Genomic DNA, 19,393 nt, shown 5'->3' with positions numbered 1-19,393 from the left:
TTTGAGAAAACTCTACCAAATATAGTAGAATTTAGTGTAGAAATTTTTTGGTGAAGTCATTATGGTGGAAAAGTCTTGGACTTCCCAGACATTTGAAAGCTGCTAGAAATGATCTCAAAGAAACAAAGACATTTATAGTATTGTAATTTCTGGAATTGTTTATGAAATTGGATTTTCATAAATCTATGCCCAACTTTCTAACTATTGTATGTATGTTCATTTGAAAGAAATTTTTCTAAATTAAAGTTAATCAAATTTATGAGTAAAGATAAATTGATAAATATAGCTATGCTATTTATTGAATATGAATACTTGAAGATCAGTTTTGACCTGTCAACAAATTTGCAGAAGTTAAGCCTCAGAAAAATTATAATGTTATTATTTATTACTGTGATGGGCCAGTGAATAGCTGTTTTCCCCTTTATTTCAAAAAATACATTGATGTAATTAAAACATGTTAATGTTTTTTTTTTTCCTTTTATATAGTATTAGTTTCCTCTTTCTGCTATAACAAATCATCACAGGGCACCTGGGTGGCTCAGTCAGTTAAGCACATGCCTTTGGCTCAGGTCATGATCCTAGGGTCATGGGATTGAGCCCCACACCAGCTCCCAGCCCCTCCTCCCGTTCTTGCTCTCTCTCTTTCTTTCTCTCTCTAATAAAGAAATAAAATCTAAAAAAAAAAAAAAATCACCACAAATTTAGTGACTTCAAACGACATAAATGAATTATCTAATAACTTTAAAGGTCAGAAGTTCTAAAAGTGATATGTCTGCAAGGCTGCATTCCTTCTTCGACCTCTAAGAAAGAATCTGTTTCCTTGCATTCTAAACTAACTCTTAAAAGTCATCTGCTTTCCTTGGCTTGTGGCCCTTTCCTCCATGTACAGTTCAGCTGGTAGCATTTTCAAATCTCTCTCAGTCTCTTTCTCTTCTCAACTCCCCAACACCATGGTCTGAATGTTTGTGACAGCCCAAATTCCTATACTGACACCTAATCTTCAATATGACGGTATTTGGAGGTGGGGCCCGATTAGTCAGTGGATGGTGCCCTCATGAAGGAGATTAGCGCTTTTATAAAAGGGACTCCAGAGAGATCCCTGACCATTCTGCCATGTGACGACACAGCGAGAAGACAAGCCATCTATTAAACAAGAAGCAGGTCTCACCAGACAAGGAGTCAGCTGGCCCTTAGATCATGGACTTCCAGTTTACAAACTGAAAAATAAATTTCTGCTGTTTATGTGCCACCCCATCTCTGGTATTTTGGTATAGGTGCCTGAATGTATTAAGACGCTTTGGGGAGCCATTATTATGCCCACCACATGTACACATGTACTGTAATGTTATGTATGATTGCACTTGTCATATGAATATATAGACATATTCATATATATTATACACATATATTAATTTCAATAAATCAAAATTTTCATTGTCTCTTCTGACAGTTGTTATCCTTTTTCTTTTTACTTCTTTTTTTTTTTTAAGATTTTATTTATTTATTTGACACAGAGAGAGAGCACAAGCAGGGGAAACAGCAGAGGGAGAGGGAGAAGCAGGCTCCCTGCTAATCAGGGAGCCTGATGTGGGGCTCGATCCCAGGATCCTCGGATCATGACCTGAGCTGAAGACAGACGCTCAACCATCTGAGCCACCCAGGTGCCCCATTTCTTTTTTTAACCTTTATTTCATTTCATGATAATTATTGAAAATAATTTTGTCATGTGAAAGAAAAAGGTTGTCAAAAATAATTATTGTTTGAGTTCATTATGTAATTGTTACTGGTATGTTACTGGTATGTTACTGGTAAATAGTCTGCAATTTCTCTTAAATAAAACAAATACCATCTCTAAAATAGAACAGTAAAACAAATATCCATAGAAACCAATGAACCACTTGTGGCTCATTCTTTTAATTAACTTTCTAATACTATACTCAATACTATACTATAATAACTCAAATACTATACTCATAAAGCACAAATCTGAAAAAATAAAATACAAAAACTTTTATTCATAAAATATTTTTTAAATGTAGAACTGAGAGGGTCTTTTACATTGATGTGGGTTTTTTTCAACACTGATACAGTAGAAATGTCTACTGACCATTTTGGTAGAAATCAATTTTTCTTTTGTTACTTACCTATTTAGAAGCAGATGTCCAAATTGCTTCCTGATTTTATACAGTAACAGAACATAACAGAATAGATTTGTTAAAAACAGAATTCCTAATCACATATGGAGGCACTGTTTTTTCTCCTTCTCACAGCAACTAAGATTAATGAACAAAGAACCAGTGACTGACATAAAACCTACCCATGGGGGTGCCAACGCCATAACCTTTGGAGTCTATAAGGCCGCCAATCTGTGTCAGGTTACAATTCCGCTGGGTAACAAACTCAATGGTTGTTGACTCCATTAGGAAAGCATAATCAGAGGTGAGGACTCTCTGGATTCCTTCTTCATTATTTTTGACGAGTACTGACTGCCTCCTGCTACTCATAAAGGCCCACATTTTGTCATACGTAGATATTTTTGATTTCTAGGAAAAAATAAAATAAGTAAGAAAGATATTCCTTAGTTTCCATGTGATCCTACAATATTTAGATGGAACTGACTGTATTTCATTGACTCATACTACCTTATAATTGTCTTATTAATAATAGTGATATCTACACAAAGAAATTAAAATCTGTATAAAAAAAGTTTCTCATAGCAATTCCATATCGCATATTTCCAGGTTTAACACTGAGTTATTTAACAAACATATAAAAAATAACTTAAAGTTCAAAAATGCATAGCTAGTAAATCATAGAAGGCAATAATTAAAAATAACAAGATTAATAGGAGGAACTTTTATGCTTGTATCTCACATGAGTATCTCATGTATATAATTGTATCTTTCACCATAACTATAAAATCAAATTTGGAAGACACAGACACTGGACACCAAATGACACTGCAAAACTTTGAGTTTTTGTTTGTTTGTTTTTGTTTTTCCCAGTATGGTTGACTATAAGACTGATGTCACATTATCCTCCAAGTATGCACAAAGATATAGGCTGAACAAAAAAAGCAATTTGTAACAAATAAAAATCTCCACTGGGACACAATCTGGACACCACAGAACCTCTTTTAGCCTGACTCAGGATAACAGGACATCTACCATTCAGATCTACTAACTAAATATTCCTGGACCAATAAAATTGAATAGTTTTTATGTCTACCTGAAAATTCTCAATAAGGCTTCACTAGGATTTCATTAGTGAAGGAAAGAAATGGGTTTTGTTCAGAAGGCACTGGTAAAAACATAACCATGGACAAGGTTAGCATCTGCTTATGAAAAGTTCATCTGTAAACGCTTACCCTAGTTAAATCCTTATACAAATACGAAAAATAATACTGAAGCTATAAACACAAAGAGGATATACACTATATTGGTTTCACTGGCATAAAAACTTAAAACTGTTTTCAAATAAATACATATGCAATCTTGCTACAGTTTAAGCATGTATTTAGGTCCTACATGTGCCAGGTCATAAATGAGATATTACCACTCCTTCCACTAAAATAAAGGTGCACGATAATATTTAGAAAAATTCAGACACTATTTCAATGATGATAGAAGAAAAACCTTACATTTACTGGGGGCAGGGGGGGGACCTAAATGTACAATGAGTGTTTTCTAAAAACAAGTATAGCATTAGGGCTAAGAGAGGGTTCAAATGCAAACCTTTGCTCTCCAGTGAAACACTAAAGCATGCTAAAAGGCCAGCAGCTCAAAGTTTAAAAGATAGCAGCTAGAACATCTAGAATAAGATTGATAGGATTACAAATGTGAGAAGCTATGGCGGCATTTCAATTATTTTAAAGTAAAATAAGTATATGTTGGAAATAGGAAAGAAAAATGAAAGGAATATTTAAGGTTATGATGAAATCCTTATTGGAATAGTTAAGACCAATAGTGAGATTTTGCATAGATTCATTTGACTTTCCAAGTCAGTAACATACGAGGATAGCTAGAATAAATTCACTTCCTTTCAAAGGTAAAGAACTTATCTCCTAAGACTTTGCATTAAGAGAGACCTAAATACAAAATAAAATCAAAATTAAAGCTCACCTGCAGATTAAGGAGCTTTTATATTTAAAAAAATAAATTGGACAGTTTTTGATTTAGTAAATCTGTGGCTGATGATAGATACACAGTCCCATAAATAATAATTCTAAAAATGTATGTCTTCAAAACTGCACTCTCTTTCAGTTGGCAATTTAAAAGGTAACTCTTTAAAGGAGAGGGCTAGTGTAATATCATAATATGGGCATACTCTCCGAGGCCAAAACCAAGCAGAAAGATAAGAAAGTGTACAAAAAGTTATTTTTACTTGTATTGGCCATAAATTGCCTAAATTCTCTTTTTTGTTTCAGTTATGAGAACATTAACAATCGATGTTTTATTGCTTTAGTTACATGATTTCCAATTTCTGATAACACATTCCATTCATTGATAAAAGATAATTTAAGGGCACCTGGGTGGCTCAGTTGGTTAAGCAACTGCCTTCGGCTCAGGTCATGATCCCGGAGTCCCGGGATCGAGTCCCGCATCGGGCTCCCTGCTCGGCGGGGAGTCTGCTTCTCCCTCTGACCCTCCCCCCTCTCATGCTCTCTCTCTCTCTCTCAAAAAAATAAATAAAAATCTTAAAAAAAAAAAAGATAATTTAAATAAAACTTGAGCACTAGTATTTTTGTCTCAAAGAGGGGGGAACAGAATATTTACAATGGCACTAATCATTTAAATATGTCTATATATTTATAAAATGATACATAATTATGTCTTTCTCTTTTTATAACTTGTTATATATTAGAATTTCATATTATATATTATAAAAAATTATATTAGAAGTAGTATTTTCTAATTTAAAGACTATGTATCACAAGAAATTTTAAAAAAGAGAATTACATTTTTAAAGGTATAACATATCCCTTATTAATATGTTGCTGTGTAAACAGATCAAATTTTTTAACAACTGAAAACCAAGAAATTAAAAACTAATCCTAATCTCCTTTGCAGATATATATAGTTTAATTTTAAATTAATGTGAATGTAGAATTATTTTACATTTGAAATATCTAATCTATGACCTTTAATTGATGAAATAAGGATTTTGCAAAATATATTTTCATACGAAATTCTTTGACTGCTTTCCTGCACTGATATTTTATTTCTGTGAGTACTTCCTAGAATTACTATTGACATTCATTTTGAAACTAATCATTTCCAATCTTCCATTGCTACACAAGTACCTCCTACTGATTTACTTCCAATTTTCAGAAATCTATTGTCTATGATTTTTGTACAGCTTCACTCATCTTTCCTACCTGCAGAAGATATAGATATTTCTATTATTCTTAAAACTGTAGAATAGGTTTAGATAGAAAAGTCACCCAAATTGTTTTGTTTCTCTTAATAAAAATAAAAAACCCAAATAAGGAATATTTCAATTTAGAAAAATTGACTATCTGATGGTCACAGATATTCTATGTGGCTTTTTGCTTGATTTGTTGTCATTCTTCGACCTCAATTTCCAATTTAGCAGAGTCACTTCTTTGCACCTCCCATTTATGGCTATAAAGAGATATTATTAAAAATCATCACTGCCTCTGTGGGCTCTGTGTGTGTGGTAGTGGGGAGATGCCATTCGGGCAATCTTATTACTTCTATTATAGTTAGTAGTGAAGAGAATCTAGTGTATCAGGTTTAAAAACAAAAGGTCTGCACAACATGAATTTCACTGAAACCCTCAAATTTAAAGAAGCTAAGACAACTTACAAAGTATTTGAAAAAGTATCTGAACAAACTCATAGGCTGAATATGAAGCTTAGGATTTTGTTTTTCTAATAAACCTGACCATTCAGAAATAATTACTTACTTATTACTTAAGTAATATATAGATTCTGAATAATGTGGGTGAGTCAGAAGTAATGATCACTAGTTGTGTATCTCTTATTAATGGAATCTATGCAAGTCATTCTTATGCAAGCCCCTTAATATCTTTGAATTTCAGTTTTCATAATAGTCAAATAACTTTGCCAACCTCTCAGTGTTTTTTGTGAGGATCAAATAAGACACTACGTGTAAGCACGCTATATGATAGTGAGATATTTTTATAATTCCAATTATTTTTTAAACAGAGAGCATACCACCAAATGCTTATATGTTAATTTTCTTAAAAAAAAAAAAAAAAGACCAAGAACTGTGGCAGAGATGGCAAGTTGAATACAATCTTTGAGTACATGTTCTCTCCCATGGTATGAAACCACAAGGTGAAAAAGAATGGGACAATGTACAACAGAAACAAAATTTTGGAAGCTGGAAAGAAGATAGGTGAATTGTAACTTCCTTAGATTTAAGTAACCTTTAGAACCCTTTCCTGCCCACAAAACTTTCAGAGATTGGCATTTTTATATCCCTCTCAAAGCCAGAATGATCAAAGATCTAACAAAAGTAAAATTTATTGAAAGAATGTCTTTTAAAAAGTTAGATCCTTGATCCCCTTTCTTTCTCTGAGCAGCATAATAACTGCTCCATCCCACCCAAACAGAGGACTAGAGGATTTTATTCTCTAGAGATGAAACGAGCACACTGCACACAGGTGAGCCAGGGGAGCCCATACTGAAACCAGAAGAAATAAGTTGGAGTCTACAACCCAGCCCTGTTTCTGTCCTGCTCCTTAGAATTCCTCCAGTAGAAACAATAGAAGTTTTTTTCAAGCACCAACTGAACTTCACCAGAGAGATAATGATGAGCAGTTAACACAGATAAAGTTCAACATGTGTGAGACATTATTCTAAATTATTTATAAATATTAAATCATTTTAATTTTACAAGATTTCTATTAGGTGATAGTATCTTTCCAGCCATCTGACAAATGAGGAAACCAAAACACAGAGAGGTTAATAATTTGCTCAAATTCATGTGGCTACTTAGGGCAAAACCAAGAATCAAACATGGGCAGATTAGCTACTGAATTCATATTCTTAATCATTACACTACATTGATTCTATGTAAAGACACATATCATGGATTCCAAACAAAATGATCCAACATATCATGCTATAGCAAAGCTCACAGTTTTTCAGCCTTGGGCAAGCACCCAGAGTGTCCAGTGAGCCTTTTAGAGTCTTCTATATATCATCAAACACCAACAATAACCAGATATTTGAAGGAAGCCTCTAACATGAAATATAAAGAAAAAAAACAAAATGGCATAAATGTTTTCAGAGAGGTAAAAGATACTGCATAAATCAAAATGAATAAATAAATAATAAATAAATAAATAGACTCTGTTGAAAGAAAACACATTCAGGGAACACATATATATTAAAAATCTCGTATCAAAAATGAAAGCCTCGGGCACCTGGGTGGCTCAGTCGTTAAGGGTCTGCCTTCAGCTCAGGTTGTGATCCCCGGGGCCTGGGATCGAGCCCCACATTGGGCTCCCTGCTCTGTGGGAAGCCTGCTTCTCCCTCTCCCACTCCTCCCTGCTTGTGTTCCCTCTCTCACTGTGTCTCTTTCTGTCAAATAAATAAATAAAATCTTTAAAAAAAATGAAATCCTCAAGTGAAATTTTAGAAAACAAAGTTTAAGGAAATCTCCAGAAAAGTAGGAAAAAAAGTTAAAAAGACAGAAAGAAGGAAAGACTGCCCTGAAGAAGGATCATGAACTGACATCTAAAGGCTGAGTCCAAGTCAACTACATAATGAGAGGTGAAGAACTTTCTAGACAGGGGGAAAAGCAGTTAAGAGATGCCATCTTGGACATGAATTTGATGGGTTGGCATACTTGAAGTATGCTTTGACTGGGGCACATAGAGTCAAGGAACATGGTACTAGAAGATGACAGAGAAATAGATAAGGGGTGACCAAGATGGCCTGTTTCCTTCAGCTTTCTCAACTTTAGATGAGCCTCTTCCTGTGTCCAGGCCCCTGACTTCACTTTTACCCTGGCCTTTCCAGAAACCAGATGGTCTAACCACTGAGGTCCCTTCTCTCCTTTTTCTTAAATTATTCACTTTAGAAAATATGTAATTGTAAATTCTTCTTTTGCATCTTTCAGATGCAAATCTTTAAAAGCCTCTCCATCAGCTTTATAGTTTAAGACTAAGGAGCCATCCTTGAAATATAATCATCAAAGAAGAGGAGCACCTCTAATATCCAGTCTCTCTGGGAAGAAAAGAGCTTAATCTATGTGGGCAGTTTAAGTTATAAAACTACCTCCTGTCACGAAGGCACTAAAAGTTTATTTTTCCTTTGGGTAAGACCAATTAACAAATACAGATGGCTATGATGCCCCCACCACAGCTCTTAGGAACACACAGCAGCAATCTGGGTGGGAAACAGTACTTGCACTAGGCAAGTGGTGTTGGAGATAAGGAGAAAACTAAGACTTCAAAGTGTGTGTGTGTGTGTGTGTGTTATGGCTAAGGCTTGGTCATTGTTAAACTATAGGAAGTAAGAAGAGGGTTAGATTGAAAGACTCATTGGTTTCTGGTTTAAACTGAGAAAGAAAAAAATAATATCAAAACAAGGTTGGGGGTGGGCGCCTGGGTGGCTCAGTCGTTAAACGTCTGCCTTCGGCTCAGGTCATGATCCCAGGGTCCTGGGATTGAGTCCCACATCGGGCTTCCTGTTCGGCGGGAAGCCTGCTTCTCCCTCTCCCACTCCCCCTGCTTGTGTTCCTGCTCTCGCTATCTCTCTCTCTGTCAAATAAATAAATAAAATCTTTAAAAAAAAAAAAAAACAAGGTTGGGGGAAAAGGCTATACCTAGTAGGTTGGAGGTACCTAAGAAACACCTAAATAGGTCTGTCATGTGAAATTAGATATCTAAGTCTGGAGTACAGGGGAAAGGTAAAAGCTAAAAATATAGATTCTGGAGTTCTCTTGGGTATACAAGGCAAAGTAGTGGATAGATGAGGAAAGAAGATCACAGAAGAATCCTAGGATCAAACTTAGTGCAATTTTGAATTTCAGTGGCTGGCAGAGAAAACAGCTTGCAAATGAGACACACAGAAAGGTGAACAAAGATTAAAGAAGAAAATATGGAAATTTGGTGCTGCAGAAATCAAGGCAAGAAAATGTTTAGTGAATGAATGCTCACTTGTAGTGATTTGCAAAAAAAAAAAAATGTATACAATGAGAACTGAATAATATTCTTTGGACTTGGCGAGAGAAAGCTCCTTATTAGCAAGAGCTAATTTAGTGGAGTGAAGTATTTAGAAGTCACATAGAAGTGGATTAAGGAAGGATTTGGAGAAAGTTAAATGGAGCCAGTAAGTGTCAAAAAAGAAAAAATATATATATATATCAGTAAGTAGGACTCTGAAGAATAGGAGATCCATGGCAGTAGTTAGAAGAATATTTTGGTTTAAGTAAGATTTTCAAAGATTAAAGATATTGAAGCATGTTTAAATGCCAGTGGGGGAAGTTCCAGGAGAAAAGAGAGGTTTAAAAAGTCAGAGAAAGAAAGACAAGTAATAATGCAAAGTTTCTAATAAGGTGAATCTCAAGTAGAATAACAGAGGATTTAAAACACTGCAATTAGCTTGATCTTTGATTTCAAAATATTTATATTAAACACATGTGGAATTATATTGATACTCTACAATGTACTGTGTAAGGAGAAAACAAGAAGCCCCAGCTGGATTTATTTTTAATAAGATAGAAAAGTGTTGAACATTTTCAATGTAAAATAGACTATAAGATCTTTGAGGTTAAAATCAATAGGTGGAAGCTATACAAATTAAAGATTAGGAATAAATATGCATTTAAAGTTACTAAGCAAGTAATTAAAACTGAAATCAACAAAACAAATATTTGCATACTAAGTGTGAAAGTCATATGTAAACTTAAGAAAGGACATATCAAGTTGCAATGTGAACTAAAGATTGGAGGTGAAAGATGATGGGACATGTTGAAAGAACCTATGTTTTGCTTAATCTGCTGTGTTTAAGATTGGTTTCATTCAATGAAGTAGCTACTGACCATCATCAAGGGACAAGATAAAATCATGGATGGGAACTAAGCTGCTGAACTAAAATGTACAGTCTTTGAAGGTTTTCTAGCTTTAGTGTTACAGAGAGGTAAGGACCTACATAGAACACCAGGAAAGACTCAGGAATTGGGACATAGCTTGGCCCTGTGCATCACTGCTGCCAATCTGATTAGGAAAGACTTTCCAGAAGAATGTATTATTTAAGAGAAATATGAAAAATGAAAGTCAGATAATGAGATAAGCATGAAATAACATAATTCTCTGTAAGAAAAGCATTGAAATAATGACAAATTAGAGCATCATGGAGAAGCTGTTCAGGTAGAGGTTTGTCAAATAAAATAAATATTCAATTAGTGAAAAAAGAAATCTTGTTTTACTCCTTTACTACACAGATGAGAGAACTAAGGTTACTTCATAAGAAAAAAAAATTGGCAGTGAAGATAGATTTATAAAGAGAAAAGTGATGATAGGATTTATAAGATCGTGATTTTATAGAAGAATTTTAATTGCATAATAAGATACTTATTTAGCAAAAATGAGAAACATTCTTAAGTATTATCCATACAGTTATGTTGTACATAATCATTTAGATAAATAAAGTTAAGCAAATAAATTAAATCATGACTCAGATATTTTTTGAAATGCATATGAAAGTCAAAGCACTAAGAGGAAAAGCATATTTAAAATTTTCTAAATAAAATCTTATTTTTTCAAGCAGCTTACCCCGTCATTCTGAACACCAGAATCAGTTTCTTTTTTGTTGTTGTTTTTGTGCCTCACATTAAAGACACCTTTTCTTCTATGTTAAATCGGATGGATTTAGGATGTCAATGTTTAGCAGTGTTTATTTTATCAAAATGCTGAGATTTGTAAGCTGACTTGGTTTTTGCTACATCAGCACGCAAAAAAATAAAACTAGTTCATAAGGCACTGTCTTTTTATAATAGTTTTATGGGCCATGAAACATCAACAAAGGATAAAAGAAAAGATTCTTGTCAAGAATAAACTTAAAAAGAACAAGAAATACAACACTTCCTAAAAATTCACAGATGCCAAATGATTTGTGCTTTAAAAAGAGCATTCAGTGTAAATATTTTAAACATAGCTAATGATTTAAATTTAAGGATATATTATTTCATGATTTAAAATTTAAGGACATATTGGTTTTGGTTTCTGGCAGAACTCTAAGTTTGCAACCTGAAATTATTTGGCTCTTTGCAAATCTCAAATCACTAATGGTTTCAGGCAATGCTTTTCCTGATCATTTTAGAGAGAGATTTTTAGAACTGGTAAGATATTACTGTAAGGATAGTGCTTTGAAATTTTGTTTCTGTGTCTTGTAAAACGTTATGAAAGCTAATAAAGTAAGGATTACTCTTGTACCATTTGTACAGATCTTTTCTTATTGGGAAAAACATATTTTACAAATACAAAGCCATCTTTTTAAAAAAATATCTTTAGCTTAAATTCTTTAGCACACAAATGAAATCTTTCTTTTTACAAATGAATTCTTCATCTTCGTTTTGCTTGCTCTCAAATACAAATTAAAATTTAGAAACCATACTGTGATCATTAACCCTGTAAACATAAAAATGATAAGACAATAACATTATCAGTATTTGTGTGACCTCCAGAAGCAAGAATTTAAATTTACTTTTTAAGTACGTTCTAGTGGAAAGTTTATTTTCATGAATGAAATGCAAAATCTTTAACATTAATCTTGTTTGAACTGTCATAGCCACAAAGTATCAAGAACACAGACAATTCAGTACTATTTTTGATATGGTCTATTTCACATTATATTAGAAGTATTGACTACAACTCAGATTCTTTAAAAATGTTAATCAAGTGGTTCGACAACCAAAACATCTTGAAATAACCTAAAAAAGACTTCCTGTTAAGAATATTCTTATTTTGATTTTTAAAAAAACACTCAGGAAAAGATGTTTTGCCTTCTAAACCATAATGTCTGGCAGAATCTGTTGGACTTTAGTGTATGGATGAATATGGTGAAATTACTAAAAGACGAGACAGGAATTTCTGATCATTTTTCATAATTACCAAAGTAAATTTGGTGATATTGGACACTTACTCAAATTATTCCCTCTCAATAAATCCCACATTACCAATTCTGTTTCTAATATTAACCTAAATATTTGGACATACATGTTATAATAATATTTCCTGTTTTGTTATGAAAAAGTCACATGTAATAGTCCCTAATGCATGGTTTATGGTTTGAAAATGGCCCCGACCAAGGTCTCCCTTGGTAAAGGAGAATTTGGCTGAGATTTGCATTTTAATGTTTTATTACAGTAAATAAATTACCAACAATACTGGAACATATGTGCTAGGTAAGAACAGCTGAGCTCTATCTGGACTCATCTGACCTTGGTCACTAGGAAATTAGAGTTAATTCAGGAAAACAGGACTGAAGCCATATGTGGTTCATATTAAAGGTGGATTTGAGGCTAGTGCAGTGATCTGAAAGCATTTGGTTGTTAGCAAACCTGTCAGTCCTTGGAATAATTCTGGCAGTTTTATCTCAAGGCATCTGCAATCTCTTAAAACAGGATATTTGAAGAGAAGGACAATGAAACAGAACACTTTTCTCCGTGTTACTGAGAGCTAATAGAGGAATAAGAGACAGCTTTATGACTGAGCATAATATGATGGCCAGCAAGTTTAAAATGATCTGGTGCAGTTAAAGGCAGTTATTGTTTTTAGGTGGTTGAACCAGTATTTGATAACTCATTCTGCACTATTCAGAATCTCTGATATAATGAGTTTTCTGGTTATTGCATTTTATTCTTTAAATGAGATATCTTGAGCTCTGGTCAAATGTTTTCTTTTCTTATAAATAATAGTAATCAATAGTATATTTTACTGTCATTTGGCTAGACTTAAATAAAATTAGGAAACTTGACTTCACCAAGTCAATAAAGGACCTTGAATAAGTTACAATTTCTTGGCTATGTCTAATAAAAAGCTTCCCTACCAATTTCACAGAAATATTATGACGAATAAATGAAAAAAAATTATTTGAAGTCACTTTGACAAGCTATCAAGCTCTCTAAAGATATCAGGATATCACGATTTTATTCTTATCTCAAGTTTCATGTAATCAAATCAATGGAGAAACATAGTAAGTCTATACTATGACTGCAGCATTTTACCACCATGTTATTTTATTTATGCTTTTACCTTTAGAGTAATTTATAATTTTTAGAAATATGGAGACATTCACTTGCTTACTCATTTACTCAGTTGTTCTTTCATTCTGATATTTATTGATCACCAGCTGAGTGTAAAGGATCATGCTGAGGCATTGTGCCTGCAGAGATTAGCCAAAAACAAAGCATGGCCCTTGTCCTAGTAAAGCTTAAAGTCCCATAATACATGACAAGTAAACTAAGAATTATTAAATGGTGTGAATAATGCCATGTCAAATGACAGATATGGTGTAACCTAAATTGATGAAGGAAGACATGACAGAAAGTCAGAGGAAGTAATTTCCTTCAAGATTCAGATCAGTCATAGTTTTTCTGGGTCCTTACTCTTCTCTAATTGAAACACTGAGCTTTTGAATAGGTGTGGGAAACACACACACAAACACATACACCACAAAAAATCCCTCAACATTTGAAACTCTTTTTTTAAAAAAGACTTACTTACTTATTTATTTATTTATTTATTTATTTATTTATTTATTTATTTATTTGACAGAGAGAGAGAGAAAATGAGCAGGGGTGGGCAGAAACAGAGGGAGAGAATCTTCAAGCAGATTCCCTGCTAAGCATGCAGCCCAACACCAGGCTAGATCCCATGACCGTTAGATCATGACCTGAGCTGAAACCAAAAGCTGGGTGCCCAACTGACTGAGCCACCCAGGTGCCCCAACATTTGAAATTCTTAAAAGAGTCATCATTCTCACTTTTAGCCAGCACCTTTCCTAGGGTTTCTTAATTTTATTGGGAGATGAGGCAAACCTCACCAAAATACCTTAAAGATATGTATAATAACTGTTTTGCTATAACCTTTATACATTAAAATATACCCAAAATGAATGTTTTATTTCTAAACAGTAAATAAATGGCCTCAGTTGGGTCCCAGGGACTTAAGGGAGAAGAGATAAACAGCCTTATTAACATCTCCATTCACTGACTGGACAAGCCTATTTGATTTAATATTCATGAATTTAATATGTATAAAGTAATTGTATTAATTGTATTAATGACTATATGACTCTAACCTAGGGGCTTGAACTTGCCATTTTCTCCAACTGGAACCTACTTTCCTTGCATATTTGGGTGCCTCACTCCTTCACTTCCTCTGATCTTTGCTCAAATATCACCTTTTCAAGGGAACTTCCACCATTTATCTTATTTATAATTCCCACTGCTCACTTACTACAGATATGCCTCCTGCTTTATTTTTATCCATAGCACTCAATAACTATGTAGTATATTATTTATTTCCTATTTTTACTTATGCATCTGTTCAATGTCTATCTCCATCCACTAGGAGATAAACTCCATGAAGATGGAGATCTTTGTCTTGTTTTGCTCATCCTGATGCCCCTAGACCTAGAACAGTGTCTTGCATATACCACTGGGTATTTTTTGGATAAATGAACAAAAAATGCATAGATAAATGAATAAATGCATACAATGGAATTAGTTCTATTGGGCTAAAATTTAAAAGACAAGAAGGTATCTGGTATTACCAAGCTAAGTGATATTTGGTGAGTAATTTCATCTCTCTAGAACGCAAATTGCTCATATGCAAAATAAATGGGTTAAACCATATAAATGTTAATATTTCTTCCATCAAAGAAGGTCTACATAACTATGTGTATTTAGAAGAATAACTAGGTAGATTTGCTTCTCTCATATTCTATCCATGCCTTAATTTAATAAAGAAAAGAATACCGCTGGCCTAGTTTTAAAGCAAAGCATAAATAAAGCCCCATCATTGCACTGCATACAGAAATTTAAGTTTCATTTCAATGTTGAAATGTAGTTTTAATGTATTAAGAAAAAAATTCTTGTGCAAGACTGTTGAATCTCAGATCTGTACCTCTGAAACAAATAATGCAATATATGTTAAGAAAAAAAAAAAAGAAGAAGAAGAAGGTAGCGGGAGGGGAAGAATGAAGCGGGTGAAATCGGAGGGGTAGACGAACCATGAGAGACGATGGACTCTGAAAAACAAACTGAGGGTTCTAGGGGGAGGGGGGTGGGAGGATGGGTTAGCCTGGTGGTGGGTATTGAGGAGGGCACATTCTGCATGGAGCACGGGGTGTTATGCACAAACAATGAATCATGGAACACTTCATCTAAAACTAATGATGTAATGTATGGGGATTAACATAAGAATAAAAAAATAAATAAATAATGTATTAAGGAAAAAATTCTAGAATGTATTTCACATACCACATATCTCAAGAGTGGGAAGTAGGATTACTGTCCTCTTTGTTCTTTTTTTTTTTTTTTAAGATTTTATTTATTTATTTGAGAGAGAGAGAATGAGAGACAGAGAGCATGAGAGGGAGGAGGGTCGGAGGGAGAAGCAGACTCTCTGCCGAGCAGGGAGCCCAATGCGGGACTCGATCCCTGGACTCCAGGATCATGACCTGAGCCGAAGGCAGTCGCTTAACCAACTGAGCCACCCAGGCGCCCCCTGTCCTCTTTGTTCTTTTCCCAGTTCTAAGTCATCACTGTCCTAACCCCTTTTGAAAACAAACCAAGGTACAAAACCCTACTCTTTCAAGACCCATGCCCTATAATCTTACTACCTAATCTCTCCTACTACAGTCTTCTATTCATTTCTGGGTATTGCCATCATTCTTAGAATATTGTAGGACCCAGATGTTTGTTTCTATCAGTGATGTACTAGCAAATGTTTAACAACTGGCTTCCTACAAAAGGGGAAAAGGCCCGGATTTGTAGTGTTTCCTGGTTTTTATAGTTTAAATATTCCTATTATTGCCATTTTAAGCTATGGATATGATGTCAACCAAACCATAAAATTCTTGAAAAATTAATTCCTGCAAGTCAGTACAAGCCAGCTCCAGTACACCCCTCCTCATCCTTCACTGAAAGTTCTGAGTGACTTTACAGTTATTTGACAATCATTTCCAATGACTTACTTAGTAGAGCCTTAGCCACCCAAATCCATGGTCATATAGTTTATCAACACCTAAATTTTCTTTACTTTTAAAATCAATTACTCAAATATCCTACTCCATGATTATAAGCTCTTCCTTTCCTAAAGTGCTTATTCAATTTCTTTACTGTTTGCATTTTCCAAGCTCATTGGTGCTTCATGCCCATTAATGGCCTACATTCCAATTCATTAGTACTTTCTACTTCTTTATATTCCACTTTGTTCAAGTGAGTGCTCATGATCTGTAATTCCAAAATTAATGTTGCTAATATCCTAAACACAACAACCTCCCTCTTTTCTTTGGACCACCTAACCTAACCTCAATCTTGAATAAACCCAACTACTTCTTCTAAGTTTTCTATCAAAGCAGCACAGCATTGCTGGAAAAAGTCATATTACAAAGTGTGAAGCTAAAGTACATGCTCAATACTGTCCAAAGTTTAAAATTTCTCAATTAATTCTCTACAATGCCAATGTCAACTTTCTTTCCTGAAACTCAAAACCTTTTGTGGACTTATTCACTGTTGGTGGTTGACCTTGCCTTTACTTCATAGTGAAAAGTGAAATCACACATGGGAACTGACTCAAGGACTAATCCCCCTTATAGCAAAAATCTTGTATCTTATATTGCAATCTCTCCTCTTCTCTTTCTGCTCTGTTCCCCTTTCTCCCAGAGTGAATCCTTCATTTTATGGTTTAGATTCCACCATGTCCTTTTATTTTTTTCAAGAATCTTACATAATTATTTTACTCATATCACTCCCCTTTAACTGATAACACTTAAGTATGTTTGAGTCTTCTAGATCTTAGCTTTCCTTTGAATAATTGACCTTCTTTCACCGGACAGTTACCATACTTTCTCTTTTCTCATCTTTACAATAGAGTTGTCTTCATTACCCCATTTCCTGATTTCCAGCCTGGTCCTCTACCCACTCCAATCTGTCTTCCAGTCACATCCTTTTAATAAATCTGATGAAATATACTATTGACCTCCATATTTTTTAATTTAGATGAATTTTGTTTGTTTGTTTTCAGGTTACCTGTCACCCTCCGACATGCAATGCTCTTAACCATTCCTGACATCCTCTCCCAACAGCTCTGTTCACATCCACTGCTGCACCTTTCAGCCTGTTCTCTACACTGAGCCAGAATGATCTTTCTAAATCTCAAACTTGGTCATGTCAACCCACACACCCACACTTTATTAATCCACTGATAATGCTCTCTGTTACTCCCAAGCTGAAAAGATAATAATAACACAGGCTATAAATTCTAACAGGCAAAACTAGTCGTCTACATATTTTCTTCTTACTCCTTTCTAACAAACTTCTTTCTAAGAGAATATACATTTCCTATCCTCTCAATTCTTTGCAAGTTATCCATGTGACCCAGTTTTGCCCAATGATAATATTCAGAAGTTGTTAATGGGACTCCTGGTGAATTCTTCTCAATATGGATGATTCAATTGGCATGTTTCCCATGCCTTTCTAGACTAACTCTGTGTTCTCATAATACATTGAAGGCAACATTTGTAGATTTAATTATACATTCTACTTAATGATTATTTGGTTAATTTCTGTATTCTTCATGACTCTTACTGAGTTATGGTGTCTAGGTATAACTTTACACCTATTACAAGTACTGACAGAAAGACATCCATAAATATTTGAAGGAATGAATGGAATGCACTAATGAATTGATAGACAATTTGCTACAAAACTCATTAAAAATGAATCCTAAGGAAAAATTAGATAATACAATATTATTAATTTTAAAATTTAATTTTATAAATTCTAAAAGTTATTAACTATACACAAAGGTATTATAGAATAGCTGAAGAAAATATGCAGATCAATGGTGAGAATTTATTAAATCTCATTTTCATGCAGAAAAATTTAAATAATAGGCTAATTACCATTAGAATCCATTAAAGGAAGATGGGTCAATATTGCTACTGATAATATATACACCCTATATTCTTAGCTGCTTTCCTTAAAACTTAATTGTGAACTCATACACAAAATGCTATGCTAAGCATTTTAAGAACATGATGTTATTTAAATTCTCATATCCCTGTGAGATAGGATTTGTGATATCCATCACAAAAATGAGCAAAGTAAGATGAGGGTAATAAAACACCTAGTCCAAGATTTAAGGTAGATTCTTAACTTATATGCTAAAGTAAGTTGCTGTGAGTTACAACAGTAGGCACAATTTTGCTGAAATTGCTTTTCTGTATTTAGTCTTTGGTATTATTTAAGGCAGTGATTTAGAGATAGGCCAAAATATACTTTCCAAAATAACTACTATAAGATGAAGTAAAATAGATACAAGACAATAGATTCAACAGTAAGATTAGAAAGAAACACCCTAAATACTTATGCTGAAGAATAAAAGATGTAATGAAATGCAGAGAAATACCAAAGGAAAAAATCCAATAGAAATACCAAAAACAAAAACAAAACCCAGAATTATATGCATAGTACAACTGAGTTGATAGCTTTTAAAAACCATCCTCTGAAGTTAATTCCAAAAATGATAATTCCTAGTATGTGTTAAGTGATTACTAAGTAAAGCTAAATTTAATCTTTAGAGCATGGTAAGAATAGTTTGGGTGTGTGAGTGGGTGTGTGAGTGTGTGCGTGATATGTTGACAACCTGTTCAACTCCCTTTATATGCTCTGTGCAGGATTAAATCCACTGGAGAGTGCATGAAGACTATTTTAAGAAGCTAGAGCCTAAAATTGATCCAATCCCAGGCCAACTTATAAGAAACATGAGAAAATATCTACCTTGTGCCAGCATGGGATTTCTCCCAGGCAGCAATGCCAATGAGAACAGGTGAGGCAAAGTGGATATACAATTATATGGTTTATCACTTTGCACTGGTATCCACCAAAGACAGTAAGAGAAACAATTTGTATGTGTTCTACTCTTAACAATTTTATATTTAACTGAAATTACTTTCCTCATGACTTCATCTTCTCTTTTAACACAAACTAGACTACTGGAATCTTCTTTCTCCCGTCTGCACCATAGAGTGAAGATAGCTAGGTCATATGTGGCTATGCCCCTAACTAGCATTCACTTCCTATCATCCGATAATCATTACAATTTGGTAAACAGACTTTTGTGTCACCTTTTATGTACCTCCTCAGTCATATTGGCAATTAAT

At 34.0% G+C, this 19,393-nt stretch overlaps 1 protein-coding gene across 6 annotated transcripts in view; it reads right to left on the bottom strand.

The window, feature by feature from the left end:
* Positions 1 to 19,393, bottom strand: part of GRIK2 (glutamate ionotropic receptor kainate type subunit 2) — a 668,588-nt gene that overhangs the window by 33,335 nt on the left and 615,860 nt on the right. For all 6 annotated transcript variants that reach the window (XM_064597923.1, XM_064597922.1, XM_064597921.1 and 3 more), the window contains exon 15: positions 2,318 to 2,543. In XM_064597923.1, coding sequence (XP_064453993.1) covers positions 2,318 to 2,543 — 226 coding nt within the window. The remainder of the gene's footprint in view (positions 1 to 2,317; positions 2,544 to 19,393) is intronic.

This window comes from Mirounga angustirostris, unplaced genomic scaffold (assembly GCF_029215605.1).
Source record: "Mirounga angustirostris isolate CCGP_5_RB_7025 unplaced genomic scaffold, mMirAng1.0.hap1 SCAF_8, whole genome shotgun sequence".
Lineage (NCBI taxonomy): Eukaryota > Metazoa > Chordata > Mammalia > Carnivora > Phocidae > Mirounga > Mirounga angustirostris.
The sequence above is the reverse complement of the archived record's forward strand: the minus strand, read 5'-3'. Positions and strand labels throughout refer to the sequence as shown.